This window comes from Rhinatrema bivittatum, chromosome 8, assembly GCF_901001135.1.
Source record: "Rhinatrema bivittatum chromosome 8, aRhiBiv1.1, whole genome shotgun sequence".
Taxonomy (NCBI): Eukaryota; Metazoa; Chordata; class Amphibia; order Gymnophiona; family Rhinatrematidae; genus Rhinatrema; species Rhinatrema bivittatum.
Genome location: NC_042622.1, coordinates 172,470,574 through 172,496,619, shown reverse-complemented (window position 1 = coordinate 172,496,619; position 26,046 = coordinate 172,470,574). Strand labels below are relative to the sequence as shown.

General features: G+C 45.5%; 1 protein-coding gene across 30 annotated transcripts in view; it reads right to left on the bottom strand.

The window, feature by feature from the left end:
* RPH3AL (rabphilin 3A like (without C2 domains)) overlaps positions 1–26,046 on the bottom strand; it is a 262,037-nt gene that overhangs the window by 40,947 nt on the left and 195,044 nt on the right. For 29 of the 30 annotated variants that reach the window (XM_029611428.1, XM_029611424.1, XM_029611443.1 and 26 more), the window contains 2 exons: positions 19,331–19,444; positions 18,690–18,884 (listed from right to left, as the gene is read on the bottom strand). In XM_029611428.1, the coding sequence (XP_029467288.1) occupies positions 18,690–18,884; positions 19,331–19,444 (309 nt within the window). Of the gene's footprint in view, positions 1–15,444; positions 17,542–18,689; positions 18,885–19,330; positions 19,445–26,046 lie in introns of those variants that run through there. The other variant, XM_029611425.1, reaches the window with a different exon arrangement.

Below are 26,046 nucleotides of genomic sequence, written 5' to 3'. Positions count from 1 at the left end.
GCCAGCCATAACATCCAGGCTTCCATGCGATTGATGTTCCAGCGGGACTCTTTAGCAGTCCAAAGCCCTTGGGCTGTTAACTTCAGACAGTGAGCCCCCCAACCGTGGAGACTAGCATCTGTCGTGAGTACCAACCAGGTCGGCGAGGACAAGGCAACTCCCTTTTTCAGGTGATCCTCCTGCAACCACCACTGGAGGTGGGAGCAGATTTCCATTGGCAAGTGGAGCTGAACCGCATAGTCCAGAGACTACGGGTTCCAACGAGACAGCAGAGAGCGCTGAAAAAGATGTATATGTGCCTTTGCCTACAGTACCACTTCCAGGGTAGCCACCATCAAGCCGAGCACCTGTAGGTAGGACCACACATTCAGACGCATGGTGTTTACCACCTGACGCATTTGAGACATCAATTTCTGAATCCGAATTTCCGGTAGGAAAACTGTCCTGCTCCGTTTCGAACCGGACCCACAGATACTCCAACAACTGGGATAGCTGAAGATTGCTCTTGGTCAGGTTCACCACCCAACCAAGCTCCTGCAATAAGATCACCTTGTGTGTTACCAGGCCGCTCTCTTCCTGAGACTTGGCTCGAACCAGCCAGTCGTCCAAATATGGGTTCACCAGGATCCCTTCTTTTTTGCAAGGCTGCTGCTATTACCACCATAACCTTGGAAAATGTTCTGGGAGCGGTGGATATACCAAAGGGCAGTGCCTGAAACTGATAATGGCGCCCCAACATCTCAAAGCATAGAAAGCATTGGATTTCCAATTGGATGGGAATAGAAGGTAAGCCTCTGACAGATCCAAGGAGGTCAGAAATTCCGACTGCACCACCATTATCACCGACTGCAAGTTTCCATGCGAAAATAAGTCACCTTCAAATAATGGTTGACCCTCTTGAGATCCAGAATGGGATGAAAGGAGTCCTCCTTCTTGGGCACAACAAAATAAATGGAATATCGCCTCGAGACCTAGGCACTGGAACCACAGCCCTCAGCCTGAGGAGCCTTTGAAGTATGAACTTCACTGCCTGCTTCTTCTGCAGGGATTGGCAAGAGGACACTATGAACATGTCCCGAGGAATACCTCGAAATTCCAGCACATATCCTTCTCGTATCACCTCCAGGACCCACTGGTCCGACATGATCTTGACCCACCTCCAATAAAAGAGAGACATCCCCCTATCTCTGGTTCCAGAAGATGGGTCAGCAAACCTTCATTGGGAAGCTTAAGAAGGTCCGCCCCCTGAGTCCACTCCTCTCTTGTGCTGTTGGGGATGAAAGGACTGAGACCTACCAAAAGGCTGAGTCCGCTGAAAGGTTGACCCTCTGTAGGGACGTAACCACCTGGAACCCCAGAGATGACCCCTCATACCAAAGGGACGCTGTAACTGCTTATCTTCCGGAAACCGAGGAACCAGAGATTCGCCCCACTTACTGGCCAGTTTCTCCAACTCATTCTCAAGCAAACCTTTAAAAGGCATTTTGGTAAGATTGGCTTTGCAGGCTGCATCAGCTGACCAATTTCGCAAGCTGAGTTGACACCTGGCTGCTATCACTGAAGCCACTCCTCTGGCTGAGGTACGGAGCAATTCACAGCCTGCATCTGCTAAAAAGGCAGGCTCCATAACTGCTTTGGAATTCCCTCCAGACTCATTAACCTCCTGAGAGAGAAGCAGACAAGATTGCGCCACTAGGGTGCAACAGGAAGCAATCTGTAAAATCATCGCCACTGCCTCAAAGGCTTGCTTAAGAATATCCTTAATCCTTCTATCATGTACATCCTTCAATGCCGCTCCTCCCTCTATGGGGATAGTCTTCCGCTTAGAGACGGCAAGGAGCATCCACTTTGGGAAAATGCAAACGTTCTCTCACAGCTGGATCCAGGGGGTCCAGGCCTTCCAATGTCCGACCCCCTTTAAAATTTGCTTCTGGGGCATCCCATTCCAGCTCAATCAATTCCTGAATGGCATCCATCACAGGGAAGAAACAAGAGGCTTTACGTAAGGAAACCAAAATGGGATTCTTCCTTGGCTCCAAAATGGCGTCCGAACCAGGGACCCCCAACTGTTTCAAGATCTGGGAAATCAGGGCTGGCAGTTCATCTCAAAGAAAGAACCGCAACATGGTCTGATACAGTTCCCATCCTGGAGGAATTTTCCCATCTTCTAGGGAATCAGGATCAACCTCATCAGCCATCCGAATACCTGGCAGGAACACCCAGAGGGAGCCAAGGCGAGTTCCAGTGCTTAAGCATAGGATTGGAAGAGGGAGGAGCCACAGGCTGAGGGTCCGAATAGACAGGAATAGGGGAAGCAGGGGACTGCACCTGAAGAAAAGCTTGTAAGCCTTGAAAAATTTCCACCCAAAAGAAAGCAGCCTGATCCAGACCAAGCCCAGAAGGAACTGGAGCTGGTCCCACAGAACTGCCCTCACCTGTGGAGGTGCCAGTCAAGGGAGAACCAAAGTTTGGTGTCCCTCCAATCAAGGCCGTGACCAACCTATCATTAGAATGGGAAGAGCCAGGCTTAGCAAAATCTAAGGAAGACAACTCTCCCTGAGCGTTTGAGCAGCGCTGACACAGGTTAGAAGCCAGGTCAGGCTGAGAAGCCCTAATATGATAGGCAACACAAAAAGGAAGACGTTTAGGCTTCTTGCTTACTGGTGTCATCGCGGTGGTGAACATGCATCTGAATGGCTCGCACTCAAAAGGTAAATGCGCACAAAAAAATAAGTGCCTAGACAGAAGTGCAGCAAGGCACACGCACAACTTGTATTCCAAGGTAGGCGTATGAACAGTTTAAAATTTGTGCACATTTATTTATTATTTATTTATTTTATTTATTTAAAAACTTTTCTATACCGTCGCTAAGTTATATACCATCGCAACGGTTTACAAATAGGCACATGGACTAAGGTAAGTAAATGTAGGATATCTTACATTCTAACAGGTGCCAATAAAGTTCGGTTACAATTTCATAAATAAAATCATTATTTATTTATTTATTTATTTATTTATTTTTGGTTTTTATATACCGGAAGTTCCTGTATACAATACATATCACTCCGGTTCACATTTAACAGAAATAACTATCGCCGGGGAGGCGGTTTACATGGAACATATCGAATATAATGAACGGATAATAATCAAGGTAAAATCTATTATGAAACAGCTAAGATCAACTTAGAGAACAACTTAGAAAACAACTTGAAACATATAACTGACACAATATGAACATTACAATAATGCTGTAAGACAAGGCTGAAAGTTTGTTCTTCTTGCTTTTAGCTCTCTGGGAAAGCTTGATGAAAAAGCCAAGTCTTGAGTTTCACTTTGAAAGTAGTATGGCACGGTTCAAGGCGGAGGTCCGGTGGTAGTGAGTTCCAGAGAGACGGGCCTGCTGTGGATAGAGCACGTTTCCTCAGGGTAGATTTAGCAGGTTGGGTGATCATTCTATTCTGGTATGCCCTTCTGGTTGGTTTGTTAGAAGAGTGTAGTTGAAGCTGGAAAGTTAAGTTGAGGGGGGAGATGTTATGTAGTGCCTTGTGAATCATCGTGCAAGTCTTGAACTGAATCCTATATTTGATGGGAAGCCAGTGGAGATGCTGGAGGATTGGGGTGATATGGTCCCTTTTTTTGGCATTGGTAAGGATCCTTGCAGTAGCATTCAGAACCATCTGGAGTGGTTTGGTAGTGTATGCTGGAAGGCCTTGCAGGAGTGAATTACAGTAGTCTAATTTGGTAAGGATGATGGCTTGGAGTACTGTGCGGAAATCCCTGTAGAGTAGAAGGGGCTTTAGTTTCTTTAGCACATGTAATTTAAAGAAGCATTCTTTTGTAGTGTTATTTATGAATTTATTGAGGCTGAGTCTGTTGTCTAGTAGTACTCCCAGATCTCTGACTTGAGGTGCTGTGGAATATCCTGAGGTGTCTGGAGAGTTGCAGGATGTTGGCGGGGTAGAATGCTCTGGTGCTATTATGAGAATTTCCGTTTTTTTGGTGTTTAGCACTAGATTGAGGCTGGTTAGAAGATCGTTGATGGATGATAGGCATTTTTTCCAGTAGGCCATGGTTTTTTGTATGGTTTCCGTGATAGGGATGAGAATTTGAATGTCATCCGCGTATAAGAAATGGGTGAGCTTGAGGTTAGTAAGTAGATGACAGAGTGGGAGAAGGTAAATGTTGAAGAGGGTGGGGGAGAGTGATGATCCTTGTGGTACCCCCATCTTGACTTGGATGGGGTGAGATTCCTTGTTGTTTATCTTAACTTTGTATGTTCTGTTCTCTAGGAAGGACTTAAACCAGTTGAGAGCTGCTCCAGTGATGCCGATGTCTGTTAGTCGTTGTAGTAGGCTAGGGTGGTTCACGGTGTCGAACGCTGAGGAAAGATCCAGCAGCGCGAGGAGACAAGGATGGCCTTTTTCGAGATTGAAGATAATGGTGTCCGTTAGTGTGGCTAATAAGGATTCGGTGCTCTTTTTCTTTCGGAATCCATATTGGTTATTGGTGAGGATATTGTTGTCTTCGAGGAATTCAGAAAGTTGTCTGTTGACAATTTTCTCCATAATTTTAGCTAGCATAGGGAGGTTAGCTATGGGTCTATAGTTAGCCAGATCTGTAGTACGAAGGTTGGGTTTTTTGAGTAGAGGTTTGAGTAGTGATAACTTGAGTTGGTCAGGAACTTGGCCTTGGGCAAGGGAGCAATTAATGATATCGGCAACTGGCTTGGCAATGATGTCATGGATAGAATTCAGCAAGTTTGATGGTATATGGTCTAAGGGGTGAGAGGATGGTTTTATCTTCTTAATGATATTTGCTATTTCTAAGGTGGATGTGGGTTCAAGAGATTCGAGCAATGATGTTTGTGTGTTGGGTTGAGAAGCGGTTGCTGTAACTGATTGTTGGCTGTGGTTGCTTGCGAAGCTTGCTTGCGGTGTTGGCCCTTTGAGGGGGGTTACGAGGGCTGTGATTTTGTTGTCGAAAAAGTCGGCAAGTTCTCTGGCTTTTTTTTAGAGCTTGGTCATCTGGGATGTTTGGTCCGGGAGGTTTAGTGAGGGCTGAGACATAAGAGAAGAGCGCTCTTGAATCAAATGAGAAGTGGTGTATCTTTTTGGAGAAAAATTCTCTTTTTGTTTTGTTGATTTCGTTTCTGTAGGTGTTGAGGCATGATTTGTAGTTGAGTAGGGTTGTTGTAGATGGGCTTTTACGCCATTGGTTTTCCTTGCTTCTGAGCTCGTGTTTACGAGACTTTAGTTCTGTGGTGAACCAAGGTTTCCTGTTGTCTTTGTCCGGGTTGATAGACTTTGTTGTCAAGGGACATACTTGATCTGCAACCTTGTTGGTGATGTTGATCCATGATGAGGTTGCTGAGTTAGCATCGGTGAGGTCCAGATTCATTAGTTCTTTGGTTAGGTGTTTACTTAGGTGATCTCCTGAACACTGTTTCCTGACTGAGATGTTAATTGTTTGGGTTGTTAGGGGAAGGGGCTCAATGATCTTTAGCATTGAAGAGATGACTCGGTGGTCATCTCTTCAATGCTTCAACATTACTCAATATTTGAGTAATGTTGGTCAAGTCCAGGTATATTATTGAGTTACTATCGCTTTGAATTATTACTTCTTAAAAGTAGGATTGATTAAATTCATTCTCATCTGCATAAAAAGCACACCCAAAAACTGAGCACACAACATGTGCGTGGAGCACTGTGCACTCCAACAGCCTGCGGAAAGCAGCAGAGCATGCACGGGAGCACACAAAAATGCCGCCAGCCTACCATACGGTGTGCAAGAAAAAAGCCCAAGTGCGGGGCCTAGCCCACTGCAGGCCACTCGACCTGCCAGGCTGCCCAGTTCCCCAATGACAACGGGAGCAGGAATGATGTCGGTACAGCATGCCATGCACAGAGACCAGAAGAAGTCCTGAAATCCCCCTAATGTCTCTGATTCAAAGGTAAAACTTTTCTTTTTTTTTTTTTTTTTTTTTTTTTAAAACCTTACCTGAGCTCAGTGCTTACCAGCTGAGTACAGTGACGGTCTCCAGCTGCGGGGGGAGAGGGCATCTTCCTTCACCCGCTGCCTTTCAGCAACTAGCAGCTAAATCCACTCTGGGAAACCCAGCTACCAGACCAAGGCACACCTCTAAGGGACCAAAGAAATTGCCTCAGGATTTCTCAACTGGGGGAGGGAACGTTAGGTATCACCGCAGGAGAGCGGGGATTTCTTTTCCTGAATTTAGAATTTCAGATTTCTCCTTCCAAAAAGCTCGAAGCAATCCCATAGGGAGATGCACGTCTACCATCTGCTGGAGACGGAGAATACAGGCAAGCTGGGGTCTCTGCAGGGTTATATATTTATTTATTTTTAATTTTTATATACCGACATTCTTACATCCGATGTAAATCATACCGGTTTACATTAAACAGAATAGCAGGAAATAAATTTCCATAGTCTAATACAATGAACATTTCTAATTAAAATTATTAACAAGCGAAAAGAAAAGGTAAAGAATTGGAATAAAGGTTAAATTACAGAAAAATATAAAAGATTTTTTTTTTTTTTGTTAGAAGCACAAGGGTTGCACGAAGGGGTTATCAAAGGGGAGAGCCTGATGGTGAGGCGCTCTTCAACCGCCGCCGGGGCTCCCAGTGACGTCAGGGGGGGGCGTGGTCACACATCGCATCGCAGTCATTCGTTTCCCTCACCTCCTGCTGTTGGTTCCGTATCTTTTTTCCCCCTGCCATTCAGTTTGGTGTTCAGTTCTCGCGGGGGCCCAGGATGAAGGGTGGCCTCCCGGCTCGCCGGCACCTGATGGTGAGGCGCTCTTCAACTGTGACATCAGCTTGCTCTGCCTCCATTTGCTGGCAGGGGAGCATAAACAAAACTGGTCCTGAGTCCATCTGTCTACACACTAGGAAAAGTTTAATTTTCACCAAACAAAATGTTTGCTATTGGGACTGAAAATTCAATCTTTGACTCATCTGTCTACAGTACATTATTCCAGAGTCCTGTGGGACATGCAGATGTTCTTTGGTGAACCTGAGACAGGCAGCAAGGTTCTTTTCAGAAAGCAGTGGTTGCTTCCTACCAATCCTCCCAGACAGTTCTTTCCTGATAGTTGACACATGAACCCTGACATCAGCTGCAGATCTTTAAATGTTAGTCTGGGGTTCTTTGTGATTTCATGGATGATTTTCTGGTTTGCTCTTTGCAGTATGATGCTCCTTGATAGACTCACTATAGTCTTCATCTTTCCTTCTGCAGACTATCTGTCTGACAATGGATGGATGGAACCCCAGACAATAAGCAAATACTCTTTATCTTAGGTCCTCTGAAATGTCTTGTGATCGTGCCATGATGAGTTCCCACTAAGTTTTATGGTGAAGACCAAACTCAAAACCTTTTTGGATCTTTGTATACAACAGGATGCCCAAACTCAGTCTTGCAGATTTACTCTGCAGGGTGGTTTACAAGTTACTCAATTAATTAAGCAACTGATCCTAATTAGCCAACTGACTGTGCTAACAAAACTGAAGTCCGAATTTAGCAGTATAACTCAGAATATTTAAGCACCTATCCAGCTATTATCCAGCTAAAAGTTAGCTGGATAACTTAGAAGCATTCTGGGGAGGAGTTACATTAGCCGGAGAAGTAGCTCCTCCTAGTTATGCCCCTAGAATGCCTATTTTTGCCTGGCTAGATTTTAACTGGCCAAAATCTAGCAGGATAAGAGGCTGAATATACCAAATCTTGCAATTTAGACAGATAATTTTAAGTTATCCATCTAAATGGCTTTTGAATATTAACCGATATTGCACCTCAAGAAACAGAGAATAGTTTAATTTATACCCTTTTTACTTTATAAAAAAGACTGGTTTTGATTAAACAAGGGTATCATGGTGAGAATTTGTAATTTTCATGATTATACTTAGGACTCTCAAACCTTTTCTCAGCACTATAAATATACAGTTGAATGAAAGCCAAGAATGTTGTTTTTTTTTCATTCTAGAGGGTTTTCTTTTCGTTTTATTTTTTTCCTACTTGCACATAATGGGCCGGATTTTAATACCTGCGTGTACAACCCTGCGTGCACAAATCTGCGTGCGCATGTTATAAAATCCGGGGTTGGCGCATGCAAGAGGGTGCACACTTGTGCACCTTGCACGTGCCGAGCCCTAGGGGAACTCCGATGGCTTTCCCTGTTCCCTCCGCCCCCCATCTTCCCCTCCCTTCACCTACCTAACCCGCCCCCCGAGCCCTACCTAAAAACCCCCTCTGAACTTTATTTTTCAAGTTGCGCCTGCCTCCGGGCAGGCGAAGGTTGCACGCACCAGCCAAGTACTGGCGTGTGATCCCCCAGCCTAGAGGACCTATGGAGGCCTCTGTCCCCGCCCCTATTTTCAAGCCCCGGGACATACGCGCATCCCGGGGCTTGCACGCGTCGCTGGGCCTATGCAAAACAGGCTCGGCGCACGTAGGGCTTTTAAAATCTGCCCCAGTGTCTGAAAGGGAAAATGTGCCAGCTCAGTCGCAAGCCACTCACAAACACATCAGTTTTAACTGCCACTTACAAGTGTTCCTCTTTGTATATTCCCACAAAACAAAACCTGAGCGCAAATAGCACCAGAACTAATTCCATTTTGCAAAAACAAAAAAACACCTTGCAGTTATCCATTCTACTGACTTATCAAAGGGCTGCACTGATTTTTGCCCATATATGAGTGTGTGTGGGGCTGGGGAAGAAAGGTCCTAACCTGTAATTGTGTGGATCTTGAGTGTGTAGTTGTACATATGTGTCTTGACTGTGCCTGTGTGTGGCAGTCCTTGTGCGACTCTGTGTCAAAGACAAAAAAAAAAAAAAGCACAACAGAATCACGCAGGGAGTGCAATAAATGCAGTGGGGCTCTCTCTTGCGCTACTTGGATGTCTCTCTAAGGAGGACTGAGCGGGGAAGCATGGACAGCAGCTCCTGGATGATTCCTAATGGAATCAGTTTCATTTTAAGACATAAAATAAGGGCACTGCCATGTGGAAAAGCTAAGTCTGATGACAGGATCGGATCTCCAATACCCCAGGTCGGTTGAGGATGCTGCGGAAATGCTGGTCACAGCCCTTGGGGGCAGGGAATCTCAACTGTCGCTCCATGGTGACAGCTCGAACCTACTGTGCAAGACGTCACTGCAATGGCTGGGCTTAGGTGAAGTGAGGGGTGGGGGGGGTTGGAAGTGTTGGTTATTTAAATATGGAAAAAAAATAATAAATCAGAGAAAAAAAATACAAATAAAAACAAAGCCAAAACACCACGTTCCAGAAGATGGCTGTTCTGTATTCATCTGATCATGCAAGTGTTAACTTCGGCCATGAGGTAGCAGCCAGGTGCATTCCAGCTGAGCCCATGTGCTGTCCAGCTGATCTCATTCTCACGCCTCCGCCTCTCCTCACCAGTGACTGATACAGGCTTGGGTGAATAGGCTGGCCACCTAGGGCCCGGACAATAAATGGCCACAAATATTAAAATGTGAAAAAAAGAAAAATTAGTTCATCTTACAAGACAAAATCATTATTTTCACGACTTATGTATGAGTTATGGTAGGATGAGGTGGTCACTGGCAGGATGAGGAGGGAAGGAGCTGGGCAACACAGCGGTGAGGAGTGCCCATTGGCACCAGCAGCACTGGCATGACATCAGCACCCTGATAGTGCTGCAACAACTGGCAGTGGTATCCTGATCGATCTTGCCATGTTAACTACGCTGAAGGCAGAGAAGTGGGTGGAATTACTGGAATGGCACACCAGGCAAGATTTTAACCCATGGGCTACATTGTTGGTGGTGAGGGCGTATTGGTTTAAAACAGCAGGAACCATATTTGTGGGGGGCAGGCTGCTTAGGAAGCGGCACGATCTTTTCAGTACAAGCTGCATGTGCCTCCTGTGCTATTTTGAGTTGATTTTCAAAGGGCCATGCACACAAATACTGGCGGTTACGCGCGTGGCCAGGCCCTGTGCCCGCATTTTCTAAAGGGCTCGGCCGCACGCGTAACCACCAATACGCGCACAAATGCCGGGCCTCTCAAAAGGGGCGGGGCTGGGTGACGGGCCGGGATAGTGTGCACTGGTACCTGGGCAGTGCGCGGAATCTACTGCTCCTCCAGAGGAGCAGCAAGGTAAAAAAAAATAAATTGTAAGAGTTAGGTAGGGGGGAGGAGAGGGGAAGAGGTAAGGAAGGTAGGGTCAGGCACAGGAATGTTTCCTCTTTAATTGGAGTGGACTGGGAGGGAACTGGAGAGGCCCTCCCCCCCTCCCGTGCACAGAGGAGGCCATCCGCCTGCGTATCATGTTTTATAACACGCGTGACTATTATCATTATGGATCACACATGCCACAGCACAGAGGAAGTAACATAGCAGTTAAAGGATTAACATTTACAGAAATGCTAGTATTTTTATCCGCTGTCTCATTACCAGTGCTTTATTTCTGGGGGGAAAAAGTGCCGGTATATACATGCAGGCTGCAGGTTTTCCCCCCCCCCCGAGAGATCACGGGGGGTGGTAAAAAAGGAAGTATCCCTTAAAAAAAAAAAAGCACTGCTCATTACTAATCTTTGTCCAAATGGCGGCTGGGAGAGTTTGCACAATACTAAAAATTTGCCCGGGGCCATCAAGGACACTGCTCCTTGCTTACCCTGAGCAATGACACAACACAGAAAAACAGAAAATGACAGCAGATAAAGACCCTACGGCTCCATTCAGCCTGCCCATCCCCTACACCTTTTTAAGGATTGTTTGCTGAAAGTGTGCGGACAGACCATTGATGAAGGCACCAGACCCAGCATTTTCATGAAAGCTTATCAAGTAGGAGATATTTTATGATAAGTAATCCCAAGTCAAAAACTGGTGCTTCTAAACATGAATCTGCTTTGACGGCGGGGGCAGGGAAAAAAAAAGGGTATTAGTTTCTGAAGACAATCAACGCTGGGCCCCCACTTTTAGGGTCTGAGGTACTAATACGCTAACACTGGGGATAACGCTTCTACGGCCAAGTCCAAAAGCAAAGAACATCAAAGCAGCGTTGTCTGAATTTATCAGGAAGGTTGCTCACCACCTAAAAATGTTGCAGTAATATTGTTATGGGTTTGACAGTTGTGTGGCGTTGCTTGTGTGCATACTATTCTTAACATAAAGCATGGGGATAACCTGCACGGAACGGCGGTTGCTGCCTTTGGAGGACCCTTGGGGATAACCTGCACGGAGCAGCGATTGCTGCCTTTGGCAGACACTTTTATTTATTTATTTATTTATTTTATTTATTAACTTTTATTTACCGACATTCGTGCAGCACATCATGCCGGTTTACAAAGAACTCAAGTGGGTGATACAATGAAACATTATAACAAGAACAATGTACAATGAATAAAATAAAAGTAAAGCTATAACGATGTAACCTTAGAACAAAATACTATTCCTTACAATAAGGACACATTGACCGATCATGATCAAAAATAAAATTAAGCCGTAGGGGGAATGTTGTTTCTTCAAGGGTATCCATGGGTGGTGCGGGGGGAAGCGGGGGAAGCATAGGAAGGTGTGGGGAAAATTCGAACAGAGGGGGCTGGGGAGAGATTAGATTTGGTTTGTGTCGGGATAGGCCTGTCGGAAAAGCCATGTTTTTACTCCTTTCTTGAAAGTTTGCAGGGATGTCTCTTGGCGTAGGAGGGTGGGGAGAGAGTTCCACAGGGTGGGGGCAGCAACGGAGAAGGCTCTCTCTCTGGTGTGGGTAGAATGTGCTGCCTTTAGGGACGGGGTGTGTAGAGTACCTGCATGGGTTGTTCTTGTGGGTCGGTCGGATGAACGATAACGAGGCATTTCGTCGAGCCAGGTATGATTATGTTTGTGTAGAGAATTGTGAAGGATGGTGAGGGTTTTGTATTGTGAGCGGAAGGAGATGGGTAACCAATGTAGGTCTTTTAGTATGGGGGTGATAACCTGCACGGAATGGCGGTTGCTGCCTTTGGCGGACACTTGGGGATAACCAGCACGGAGCGGCGGTTGCTGCCTTTGGCGGACCCTTGGGGATAACCAGCACGGAGCGGTGGTTGCTGCCTTTGGCGGACACTTGGGGATAACCAGCACGGAGCGGCGGTTGCTGCCTTTGGCGGACCCTTGGGGGTAACCTGCACGGAGCGGCGGTTGCCACCTTTGGAGGACCCTTGGGGATAACCTGCACGGAGCGGCGGTTGCCGCCTTTGGAGGACCCTTGGGGATAACCTGCACGGAGCGGCGGTTGCCGCCTTTGGAGGACCCTTGGGGATAACCTGCACGGAGCGGCGGTTGCTGCCCTTGGCGGACACTTGGGGATAACCTGCACGGAGCGGCGGTTGCTGCCCTTGGCGGACACTTGGGGATAACCTGCACCGAGCGGCGGTTGCTGCCTTTGGAGGACCCTTGGGGATAACCTGCACGGAGCGGCGGTTGCTGCCTTTGGCGGACACTTGGGGATAACCAGCACGGAGCGGCGGTTGCTGCCTTTGGCGGACACTTGGGGATAACCAGCACGGAGCAGCGGTTGCTGCCTTTGGCGGACACTTGGGGATAACCAGCACGGAGCGGCGGTTGCCGCCTTTGGCGGACACTTGGGGATAACCAGCACGGAGCGGCGGTTGCCGCCTTTGGCGGACCCTTGGGGATAACCAGCACGGAGCGGCGGTTGCCACCTTTGGAGGACCCTTGGGGGTAACCTGCACGGAGCGGCGGTTGCCGCCTTTGGAGGACCCTTGGGGATAACCTGCACGGAGCGGCGGTTGCCGCCTTTGGAGGTCCCTTGGGGGTAACCTGCACGGAGCGGCGGTTGCCGCCTTTGGAGGACCCTTGGGGATAACCAGCACGGAGCGGCGGTTGCCGCCTTTGGAGGACCCTTGGGGATAACCAGCACGGAGCGGCGGTTGCTGCCTTTGGAGGACCCTTGGGGATAACCTGCACGGAGCGGCGGTTGCCGCCTTTGGAGGACCCTTGGGGATAACCTGCACAGAGCGGCGGTTGCCACCTTTGGAGGACCCTTGGGGGTAACCTGCACGGAGCAGCGGTTGCCGCCTTTGGAGGACCCTTGGGGATAACCAGCACGGAGCGGCGGTTGCTGCCTTTGGAGGACCCTTGGGGATAACCTGCACGGAGCAGCGGTTGCCGCCTTTGGAGGACACTTGGGGATAACTAGCACGGAGCGGCGGTTGCCGCCTTTGGAGGACCCTTGGGGATAACCTGCACGGAGCGGCGGTTGCTGCCTTTGGAGGACCCTTGGGGATAACCTGCACGGAGCGGCGGTTGCTGCCTTTGGAGGACCCTTGGGGATAACCTGCACGGAGCGGCAGTTGCTGCCTTTGGAGGACACTTGGGGATAACCTGCACGGAGCGGCAGTTGCTGCCATGAGAAGCTTGCTGGGCAGACTTGATGGACCATTTGTCTTGTTCTGCTGACAATACCATGTTGCTATGCTAAATTCTGTATGTGAATAACAGTAATACAGTCTCCAAATAATCCAGGTTACTTATTCTTCAGAATTGTAGTTTTCTCTCCATGCCTTACATATGACTGTTAAAGCAGAAACCCAAAGAGTAGTATTTAGCTCTTTTTGTTTTGTCTTTTCTGGAGGGTTCTTTCCCATTTGCCTGGAGATACTTTATTTTTACATTTTGTTGGGAATAAAAGGTCCACGTGTTTAGTCTTAGACACCTTCCCTGGTTCTAAAAATTTTTCTCTGGCGAATTTGCACTTCAACAGTTTGCAGAGTTTTTGGTTTTTTTTTGACAACTCCTGAGAGAAGCTTTCACAAACCTTGCTCGTTACCTCTCAGAAAATAACAACAACAAAAAAAATAAATCAGAGAGAAAAAGGGCAAGCAATTGTAATTGTTCTGTCTGCAGAATGAAGTATTGAAAACAATTTCCAGGATAGCAGTGCTGGTGAACAAAGCAGCTTCCACTCCCTCCCTCCCTCCCTCCCTCTCTCTCAACAAGAGACATATAGTGTTCAGGGTAAGTTTTACTTTATTTCAATTTAATCCTCCTGCGTCAGCAATGGTCATTACAGCATTGGTGCAAATACAATACATGGCAAATGCATGTTGATGAGGCTATTAGTGAATCACCCGAAATGCAAAAAAAAATAAAAAATATGCGTCTAAAACGCACAGTTTTACGCTCAGAAATTAACACCTGCTCCCAAACGTTGTACAGAAAAGCAGAACACACTGATTTTCTGTACATCCTCCTACTTAATATCATTGTGCCGGCAGACAGGTTCGGGAAATGGACACTCAGTTAACAAGCATCCGTTTCCCAAACCCGTGGTTGTGCGCCAATTAGGAAAACGGACGTTGATAAATTCAGGAAAATTCAGGATGGCCACTAACAGTTCTCGCTGTCAACGCTACCCCTAATTTAAATACTGCATGGTGCCCCCAGGAGAGGTGCCTGGGGGCGCTCTTTTTTTGCATCAGCCCCATTGTGTTCCCAATGGGATGGGGGCTAGCCTTACTGAACAGGTGCTCAGCTTCCACCAAAAGACCCAGTTCATGGCTCAGACCCAAGGAGGAGGAGCTTCTCCACAAACTCCATATGGTCGAGAGTTATGCAGGCCAATGTATGCTTTGTTTTTAGGGGTATACTCCCTTATTGCAGGGACTAAACATGGTTAGCTAAATAAAAAATTACAGGTGCTCTTTGGAAACATACTCCAACAGGTTTATAGTGTTATACAACAATACTATACTTCCAAGGATCTATTCTCTACTGTTACATAATAGCACTGAACTCCCCTAGGTGCATAGTGCTATACAATAGCACTACTCCATGTTGAACTGCTGCTCTAAGGCCCCTTACATTAAAAAAAAACCACCTCATTTTGCAGACAGTGGGGCTAATACATTATATTACTTATATTACTTCCTAGAACTGTTATATTATGTTTATTACTGTATTGTTCACCTTGTTATAAGAATATCTCAAACTTCCATGAAAATTTATTCACTATGTAAACCGTTATGATGGCTTTTCTGAATAACGGTATATAAAACTCTTCAAATAAATAAATAAATAAATGGGCCGCTTTAGCCTGTGCATATTCCAGGCAATTTTCCCAAGGGTAAGCACATGCTTGGTTTCCCTTCCAGAATTAGCGGGTGAAAGATTTAATGCCCTAAAAGCATCCATGCACTTGGTGCCTGCTTTTTGTATGGGCGGCTGAAAGGGGGTGCGAAAATAGAGCACACGCATTTGAAAATCCTTTATATATGTGTGCTGTATTGCTCCCCTGACCTAAACACATCTGCAAGATGGCAAGTGAGCATATGCTCCGAGCTGGGCAGCAGGGTGGCAAGCTTCAGCCAGGCCACTTTACTGGGATAAATGGCTTGAAAATTGTCCTCAGTATGTTTCTTCCTCCCCCCCCCCCCCCCCCCCCCCAAGAAAATGGCATTTTGAGGAAGGCAGGGCATGGCGCCCCATGGGAGGTGAATTTTGGGAGGGCACTGAGAATGATTCTCTGATTAGTCAGATAATTAATGTTACCTCTGAAGGGTCTTTGGTACTACACCAGAGCACCATTCCATCGCACTGAAGTGAAGGCAGCATTCAGCACTCTGCCAGGTACAGAAACCCAGAGCACTGCACAATGACTGCAGAGCGGAACAGGCCCCAATGCCATAGCCTCACCTTTTAATGGAATGCATTGCTTCCCGCTGCCGTCATTTGATCCCTGCTGCCCTCCCTCCTGCATAGATCTTGATTCCCTCCTCCAGTCAGCCTGCCCGGGTCACTGCCTGTGAAGTGATGAGAAGCTGCTGCCAAGGGGCCTCAGAGAGGGAGGAGGAAATGGTGGCTAAGAGCCAGAGGACTCTCCAGACCCCAGCAGTCAAATAAGAGAGAGACTGCAGCCAGTGGCCAGAGACAGAGAGGTGAGGGAAGGGAGGGAGGAGATGTGAATATTGTGAGGGTCAGGCAGGAAGATGGGGGGAGGGGGAGCTGGAGGGGAGGAGTAAGTATCTAGAGTTCTTGGTATTAGTAGGGCAGTGAGCAGAGGGAAATTGGGGAAGAGGGAAGGGAACTGGAAAAGGTCATAAAAATAAAAGGATAACTCCTGAGCTTTTTTTTTTTTCCCCAGAAATTAAAAGCGCTGCTCATCACCCATCTCCCAAAAGAAAGCCACCTGATAAACAAACTAAATTTATTGCAGGTGGTTAACATCAGTTCAACGCATTGATCCTCAAAAAGGAAAGCTCCCATTAAAACTCTGCGGCGGACCCAAACCTCTCGCAGCAGGGGCCCGTTGAAGTAACTGCCTACAGTCGCTCGCTGGTTAGGAGCAAATTCCTTTTCTGAATGACATATTATGGCTCAGGCTTCCTTCCTCAAGGAATGAAGTGTGCTGATGAACTTTACTCACTTCGCCCATCTTAAGATACTGTGTACTGAACTGACAACCCAGAGCTACCCCTCCCACCCGGAAACAATGCCCATGAATCCAGGATCGGCCTCATCATCGACTGTCAGACCCACAGACAGAACAAACACGGAGGATGATCATCCCTAGCTGCAAGGGGCTTCCTGCTGAGGAGAAGGATACACCTCCCTCTTTAAACATAACGCAGCAGTGATGGGAACTTAAGAGCCCTTCCTACCTTGTGCTATTTCCAAAAAAATATTCCCTGTCCCCGTACCAGAGACTTTTTTGTCAAATGAGGTCCTGTCACATCATCTGGTATTACCTAGGCCTACACATGATGCACCTTACCCAGTCACTCTCCTTAACACTGACTTTTCCGTTTTTAGCAGTACAAAGAGAGGAGAAAGAGAACCACACTCCGTTATCTCAGGCACTTTCCTTCCCAGAACTTATTTTAAGCAGCTGTCTTTAGAAGATTAGTTTGAGTTGCAGTGACCTATGAAGGAAGTCGCTCATCGCTGATTTACGCCTCTGCTGAAGTGGTTGCACAAGCTGGAGAACAGAAAATGCCCAGCCCCCAAAAAATCCTGCTCTCCCAAACAGCTTTAAAATGTCCATTTCTCTCTTCTTTTTTTGGGAATCCTGAATGCCAGGATTCTGATCAGCACAAGGCATGCCAGTCATTATTAGGAAACAGGACCACAGGTTTGCTGAGCAAGTTAACATCTGTCTTCATTACTTTACTAATTAATGCTGGATTTTACTGTTTATGTGTAGTTTGATAGTGTTTACACATAAATCAATCATGAAAGAGGCTGCAAGGGAGAGATACATTTATTTCATCCCAAGACTGGAACATACCCTAGATCAGAACTACCCAGGTACCCTGCAGAGAGACCATGTGGGGACGCATGAAACGGACAACTGTGGATTGTGCGCAACCCTGAAGATGCTCAACTCCCCAGCGAGAGAACCTGCCGTCACTTGCACGGCAGCGGTGAGGTGCCCCCTTGATAAATGATGCAGGCCTTTCCCAAATTCCAGGAGTCTGTCTCTTCACTTTGAATTCTCTCTAATTTTGAACGTGTGCTTGTCCCTGCAGGAGAAGTGCAGCTAAAAAAAAAAAAAGACAGTCTATGAGAAGCAACAGACAAGAATAGTCCGGCTTTAGGAAAACACCAACCGAAAGCATTCTCCCTGGAGCCTTCGGCAATAGCCATAGTGCTGTGCTGCAGCCGACCACAAAGTATTCACTTGCTATAAAAAGGCACTTAGTCATGTTAAAAATGGGAAATGGCAATTTTTCCTTTCACAAATCACTACCAGCCATCCGAATGTACCCATGAGAACTCAAGGAGCCCAGTGTGTCGGCCAGCGGTGGAGGAAATTCACTGGGCCACCACGGTCCCATGCATCGACTGAACACATGCCATCTGTGTGTGACAGAATCAAACACTTGTAGCTCATCTAGGCAATGTCAATAACCTAAATCATTTGGGCGACTCAACCAAATTGAGCCCTGTGGTGCTGCAGCAAGCTGTACATAATAGACTTGTCTCTGTGACAGCCAATCTTTTACAGCACAAGAGGTCCTGTACTGCCCAAGGCTAGATGTCTGCATTCGGAGCAAGTGGGAAGGGGAATAACAAAGGGTGCTGAGAAAGGAAGGAAGAAAGAGGAAGAGGAGGAAAATGAGCACTGTTGTGAATGAAGCTGAAGTTGGATTTCAGATGGGGGAAACGGCAGCAGCCATGGACATGCATCACCCATACATGTATCAGGTTGCTTTGCCCTAGCTCATATTCTGCCATTACACTTCCCAATTCATCTCGTTACCTTCAGTTCATACCATGCTAGGTTTTGTGAACCAAGGGGAGGCCCTGCATCATCTGCCACCTGGGAAGCAATTACTGAATTTGTGGGCATAAAGCAGCAAGAGGTGACCCGTCTTCAGGTCATCAGGTAATACGGTGGTGTTTCCAACCACCTGCCATTTCCATCCTAGAGAGACCTAGTACTGGAAGGACACAGCAGGCTAGGATAAAGATCAGGAAAGCTCAGACCAAAACCTTCAGCCAGCATTATCAAACCCCTTTTCCACAAGTACTACACAAAGCGAGGCTAATGCAATTCCCCCTCTCTCCCTCTCCCCCAGATGACTACAGTACGGTAGCTCTAAAGCAAAAGGATGGCAAGATATCCATGGTAGCAGCAAAAAAGCTAGAAAGGGGAAAATAAACGAGATGCATCCTCTTACTCACCAGGTGCATTTCGGCTGATATCACTATCGTAATCAGTCACTGGCAGATTTCCCTGGTGGCTTTCTGTGGCACTCGAGGCTCCCCCTTGCTCACTGCCAAGGCTGGAGTGACTCTCTGACAGGAAGTTTGAGTGGTAACTTCCCAGATGCTTCCTTACGTCATGCGTTGGTGTCAGGACAGGCTCACTGCTGGATGCTATAAAATAGAAAAGCCAGATTTCCCCTCAATGAAAAGAAAGAACATTGGCGCTTTGTTGAATTCTTGGTCTGGTTTGTTTTTTCTGGGACAGCTCCCCCTTTTAAATGAAATCAGAAGGCAAGAGTTAATTATTTATACGTTGGTATGGGACGTTCTAGTGATCAATGAATACAGCCATCAAAGAAAGCATCAAATGAGGGTAGGAGGGAGCTTTTCCTGAGTCCATGAAAGGAAACCCCACTGGATGAAGCGCGTGTTGGACACAATGGCCCCAGCATGCTTCGCTGTAAAAACTTCCTCTATCCTTGCTACTCACAGAATAAGCAGGGCCTCAGTTCACATGAGTCCTCCAAAGACAGCACAGAGAAACATATTATGCTAGGGCACCAGCTCACTACTGTTTCATCTTATAGGCTTGAGTACCTGTTCACCTAAATGCCTACCGGATTCCTTCCTGGGTTTCTTGCCATGGGAGCTCTTCGATGCCACCAATGAGGACTTGCCGTCCTGACTAGAGGAACTGAATTCCGAGTCACTCTCACTATCGCTAGAAGCCACTGGAAGGAGGAGGAGAAGAGATTTCGGTTACTCATGTAAACCACCTACAGAATGGGCTCATTATACAAAGCAGAACATCCCCATGGGGGTGCCGCACAGAGGCGCTGAACTGGAAAACAAAACCAGGTAATGATTATCTTCAGGATTGCCAAGATCCTCATTTGATAAACCAGTGCAAAAGGCACAACTTGGAGAAGAGGGATACAAACAAAGATTCAAAAAATAAACCCTCCTCCCACTTTGCGAATGAACATTTTTATTATTGTATATGGATTTAGTGAGTTGAAAGGTGCTAAATAGGGATTGGCAACCCAGTTCCACCCATCTATAGAGTGTTGGGCATGGACAGCAGTAATGTAAATTTTCCCCACTCATGGACCTCAAACATGCTGTCGACTAGGGCTGCATAAGGACTTTAGTCTCCATGACCATTCAATCACCAACCTCTTCACCCAGATCTAACATATTATGATAAGGATTGTTCTTTTTTTTATGCTGAGAAACCAGACTCCAGTTAGACAAGAGAGCCAGAAAAGTGCACCACCAATGTTCAATCACCATACCAAAGCACTTCCAATTTAAAATGTTGTCAAATGTTTTTAAATAAAACTAAATGCAGAGAATAGATGACATTTCAAATCAAATACAGGATCCTATTTGATAGCAGGGAATTACAAACACTAAACCTATGCTAATTAGTACTTTTAACTATTCCAAATGAGCAAGACATTTTAATGTACTAAAAGTTTTGGCAATTAATTCACCGAATGAAGCTAAATGAATGCATTAACTAAAATGAAATGTCAGGCATCAGCTCCTGTCATTCCCCAGCGGAAGGTAGGTTTTGGGTAATGTCCATTGACAATGAACATACGATGCCAAGAAAATTTGTCTTTGGTTGGCCTCAAGAGGTTTTTTTTCCTTTGAAGACACAACATCCTGCTCCCTGCAAAACCTGTAATGGAATTCAGGGAACCATGGGATTAGCACAGAGGCAGAGCCTGGCTTTGACATCCAGGGGCTTTTTTTTTTTTTTTTTTAGCAGCCGCCAGCCTCTTTTCAGCTATTAACAACACTTTAGCACTTTGTTTTGGTTTTCAGTTAGGGCAGAAGGGCAATAGCCATAACAAATAAGGGTGTCATGTGATTAATTTCCTTGAGCACCCTGCTCTCACATCTCGGTGGCACACCAAGCTCTGTTGTGAATGCAGAAAAGCAGGGGGTAGGACGGAGTCGAGCCAGGAAAGCGCCATGCAGTAGTTGTGGGGATGGTAGGAAGGAGAGGATGGGGAAGGTAAGGAACTAGGAGGAAGAGGAAGAGGGAGAGGGAGAGGGGTCTGGGTTTTGGGGGTGGCAGCAGCAGGAGAGGACCAGGAGGAGGAGTGAATGAGGTAGGAGAAAGGGGACTCAAGAAGTGGTCACGGCTGGTGGGAAATGACCGCAAAGATCTGTGCTGTTTATTGTATTCCTAAATGATCTGGAAAAGGGAGCAACAAGTGAGATGACCAAGAGTGGAGATGATCCAAAATGTTTCAAAGTTGTTAAAATACAAGCTGATTCTTATAACGTGAGTAGGTAATAGTAGAAATATGTCTTGTTTAGGTTGTATTTCTATTGAAATTTTCTTATTTTCCTTTATTTCATTACATGTGTGGTAACTGTTATTATTAATAAAGATATAAATCCCTGAAGGTGAGCAACAAGGAATGGATCTGCCAGGTATCTCCTAGTGATCCATATTGCCCATTGTCGGAGACAGGATGCCAGTGGACCTTATTCTGACCCAGCTGGCACATCTTGCGTTCTTATGGGGGAAACTAGACAGGATGCCAGTGGACCTTATTCTGACCCAGCTGGCACATCTTGCGTTCTTATGGGGGAAACTAGACAGGATGCCAGTGGACCTTATTCTGACCCAGCTGGCACATCTTGCGTTCTTATGGGGGAAACTGGGGAGGGGTCCCCCATAAGAACGCTTTCCTGGGTCGACTCCGTCCTACCCCCTGCTTTTCTGCATTCACAACAGAGCTTGGTGTGCCACCGAGATGTGAGAGCAGGGTGCTCAAGGAAATTAATCACATGACACCCTTATTTGTTATGGCTATTGCCCTTCTGCCCTAACTGAAAACCAAAACAAAGTGCTAAAGTGTTGTTAATAGCTGAAAAGAGGCTGGCGGCTGCTAAAAAAAAAAAAAAAGCACACCTTGCTTATGGAAGGCACAGGACAAGAGTACTTTTTACAGATTTTTTATTTTTTTTTTTAAGATGCAGTTTGCTTTTGAAAGCTGATTAGAATTGCACCTATAACAGACACTGAAGAATACATGGACCTAATGAACGGACACGGGCTGAGGACTTTCCATCGTGTGGTGTTACCCCGTGCAAACTGCAAGTGACCCCCGGAGAAGCACAGCAATAGCCACCGAGCACAGCCACAGGCAGAAATGTCGTTTGAAGTTCAGCGGCTCCCCCTGGTAGGAATGGGAAGCAAATAAAAAAAAAGCTTTCATCTTCTCTCCCTCTTGTCACCTTTCTTCCATTACCTTTGCTTCAGTTCCAGGTCTCTGAAATAATGGAGGCTCATGAGAGCAAGAAGGACCTTGCAGGAAGGACTGTGCTGGAGCTAGGCATGAGGATGGCAACTCTAATGCAGGAATAAGCGTCCCTCTTACTATTCTGGGCAAACGCTTCTTTACAGACATCAACGACTACAGGTCTTCATCAGTACCATGCAGAGTTAAGACAGTTCACTGGTAAACAAAATACTGTTGCACTGTTCCACCAAAGTGGTGGCAGAGTTTGGTCATCCTACGTGTCTGTGCTACCTTCTTCCTCAGCACAGTACACAGGGACTATGCGGGGGCTGGGGGTGCGCCCCTCGAGCTGGCCCTGCTAGGATCGACCCTGGGAAGGGGGGTCACATTTAAGATTCTTAGGTAAGATTAAGAACTCCCTCTTCAACATCATAATGTATGCCCCTCCAGCGAAAACTTCAAGGAGGCGAGCCCTATCTACAGCAGGTCCGCATCAATGGAACGCTCTCCCACCTGACCTTCGACTGGAACCATGCCACCCAACTTTCAAAAAAAAAACTGAAGACTTGGCTCTTCACCCAAGCTTTCCCTGATACCTAATCTCTGCCTTGGACTGTTTGTTTTTTTTTAATTGCCGTGCCCCTCCCCTTCTTTTCCCTGCCCCCCCTGCATACATAGTTTCCCTACTGCTTTAGCCCATATTGCTCTATGTACAGACCATAGTGCTCTATGCACAGCCCTTGAGCGAAGTTAATGTACCCTTTGTACCAGTTTGTGCCAAGTCCCGTTACACCTCTATATTGGCATCGCCTACGAGCGAAGTTTTTCTACTGTTCTTGTTTTCCATTGTTAGCTACTGTTCTATGTATAGCCCATAATCAATGTTCTATGTACAGCTCATGAGCAAAGTTTACCGTTCACTGTAAACAGAGGTGATCTGTATCTCATACAGGAACCCCGGTATATAAAACCCAATAAATAAATAAATAAAGAAAGAAAGAAAGAACCTAACAGAAAACAACAACAAAAGCATCCCTTCCTCCAACGCAAATAATCTAAGCCAAGACCTGGCAAAATTCTTTAAAAATAAAATTGACAAAATCTCACTCTTTTAACAACATTCCTACTTATGAAGCACCTCACAATACATCTTTAACACCTACTTGGTCTAACTTCGAACCAATTTCCAGCATTAAATTAGAAAAAATGCTTCAAAAAATAAATCCTGCTCGACATGATCTTGATACGATTCCTACCCGAATTCTAAAGGAAATATCACATATTATTTCTCCTACGTTGGCTGCAATTATAAACAAGTCACTCGAAGAGGGCCTTCTCCCAACCAACCTAAAAACTGCTACTATTACTCCTATCCCAAAAAAAAAGAACCTAGATCCTAAAGATCTGAATAATTATCGCCCAATCTCCAACCTTCCTTTACTTGCCAAGTTGACTGAAAAAGCCGCCCTGCTTCAACTAAATGAACATCTTGAGAGCAACAATATTCTTCACCCTGCACAACACGGCTTCAGAAAGCATTGCAGTACTGAAACCCTTCTGATAAATGTAACTAACAAAATAACTAGAGACTTGGACAACAAACTAAATCACCTATTAATTCTACTTGATCTCTCTGCTGCCTTTGACACGGTAGACCACAAAATTCTAATCTCAAATCTTACCAACATAGGTCTAGCTGGAAATACTCTTAGATGGTTCACTTCATTTCTAAAAGACAGATTTTTCAAAGTCACCTTCAATAACTTTTCTTCTGATCCCTACCCCCTTGAAACTGGAGTTCCACAAGGTTCTGCTTTATCTGCCACCCTCTTCAATATATATCTTATACCTCTCTGCCATTTCATTTCTAATCTAGGCATAACTTTCTTCTTATATGCTGATGATATCCAATTACTAATCCCTATAACATCCACCATTGAAGAAGCCATATGCCTCACAGTAAAACACCTCAAATCGATTAAAATATTTCTGAACCAACTAAAACTATGCTTAAATATGAACAAAACTGAATGGATCCTAATAAAAAGAAACCACTCAGAACAATCTTCTCAAATGCCCTACATTCAAATTGACAACACTAACATCCAAATGAAGAATCCAATAAAAGATCTTGGTATCTGGCTAGACAATGAACTAAACCTCAAAAAATGCATAGCAACAAAAACAAGAGAAGGCTTTCACAAACTCCAGATTCTCAAACATCTCAAACCTCTACTGTTCCCGAATGATTTTAGAACTGTTCTTCAAACTCTCATTTTCTCAAGCCTTGATTATTGCAACGCAATTTTCATCGGTCTACCGAAATCCAATTGCAATCCAGTTGCAATTACTGCAGAATGCCGCTGCATGAGTACTCACTGGCAAGAGGAAACATGATCACATATCACCAACCCTAAAAAACCTACATTGGCTACCAATTTCACAAAAAATTAAATACAAGACTCTAGCCATTCTGCACAACGAAATTTACAAAGACAACATTTCTTCCCTAGATAATATGATTGCAATTCACAAATCACCCAGTTCTACAAGGACTACTGACAAATTGCAATTAATCATTACCCCCTATCATCTGCAAAACTATCCATTACTAGAAACAGAGCCGTCTCCAAAGCAGGTCCTAAAGAATGGAACTCTATTCCACTTTACCTAAGTTCTATCAGAGATTCCAAATCATTCAAAAAAGAACTCAAAACTTGGTTGTTTAGACAATCATTCACAGACTAATCTGTATATCCTTTGTCTCTGTTATCTCATACCTTCCTTACTAAGAATCATCTAAATTGATTTGTAAATTGTTTCCTGCTAATATGTTATACTCTGCCGAGATGTTAACTATCCACTTAGTTGTACTTGTGTTATAACTTGTTCTATGTATGAAGTTGTTTTTGTTCTCTGTAAACCGGAGTGAAGGCACTCAGCTATACTTCGGTATAAAAAAAGACTCTAAATAAATAAATAAATAAATAAATAAATTCTAAAAATTGACCATCACGCTCCTCAAGTCCCTGGCGTGAGAGGTCATCTGGTAATGTGGCTCTCGGTTTGATTTCGAATAGATGCTGCCCTTCACAACGCAGGAGGAGGTGAAGAGGGTTAATGCATGGTGAAAACGTCTGCCTGGAAAAGGGAAAGGACCCTCCCACATAAGCGACAAGGGGGGTCAAAGGCGATGTCAGCATCTCCGTGTCTGGGCCCTGCAGCCATCTCAATTGATGGTTTCAGTCTTCTTGCCAGTAAGCTAAGATTACAGGGTTCACAGACCCTATCATCCTAGTGGCTATGACAACAATAGGGGAAGGGTGTTCAGGCTGATTAAGAGCAGCTCTCGGCACAACGCAATATTCCTGCTCAATATTATGAAAATCCCAGCTCTGAAGAGGGTACGGCGTGGCAGGTGAAAAGATGGTAAGTGTCACTCTGCCGCAAGCCTTTTGACCAAACAAGATGGCACAGTATTTATTTTAAAATATTACGCACTTATTTTAACAAACTGTAAGCCAGTTACAAAATAAAAATGACAGAACAAGTAGTATCTGCCCACATCACAATCGGTAATACAATAAAAAAAAAAAAAAAAAAAATCCAGAGTTATCCATATTTCTTCCCAGAGGTAAACAAAATCAACACATCTGGGAAATAACCCTCTTTTTAGTGCTGGAGGAAGAAGAACAAACGTGGAGTAAGCAACAACCCTAGCAGTAACTGCTTCCAAATAGTTGGATCTCTTTGAGGACTTGACATCAAGCAAACTTCTCTTATCACGGGGACCAACAACAAACTGTCTTCTCCCTGACACCACAGTGAATGATTCGGAAAATATAAAGAAAGTGGATCCTGAAAGTAACCAGGACAGATACCCATCACATGCCTTAAACAGAAGCCAACAAACCTTAAACCTATTTAATGACATTTATCAATCTCTTTACTGATGAAACAAATCGCTCAAAGCAATGAACAAAATACATACAGAACAATATACAAGTATAAACACATCCTACCCCACTGTGGCACAATTCACTGGAAGCCTGCGCAATTTTTTTTTT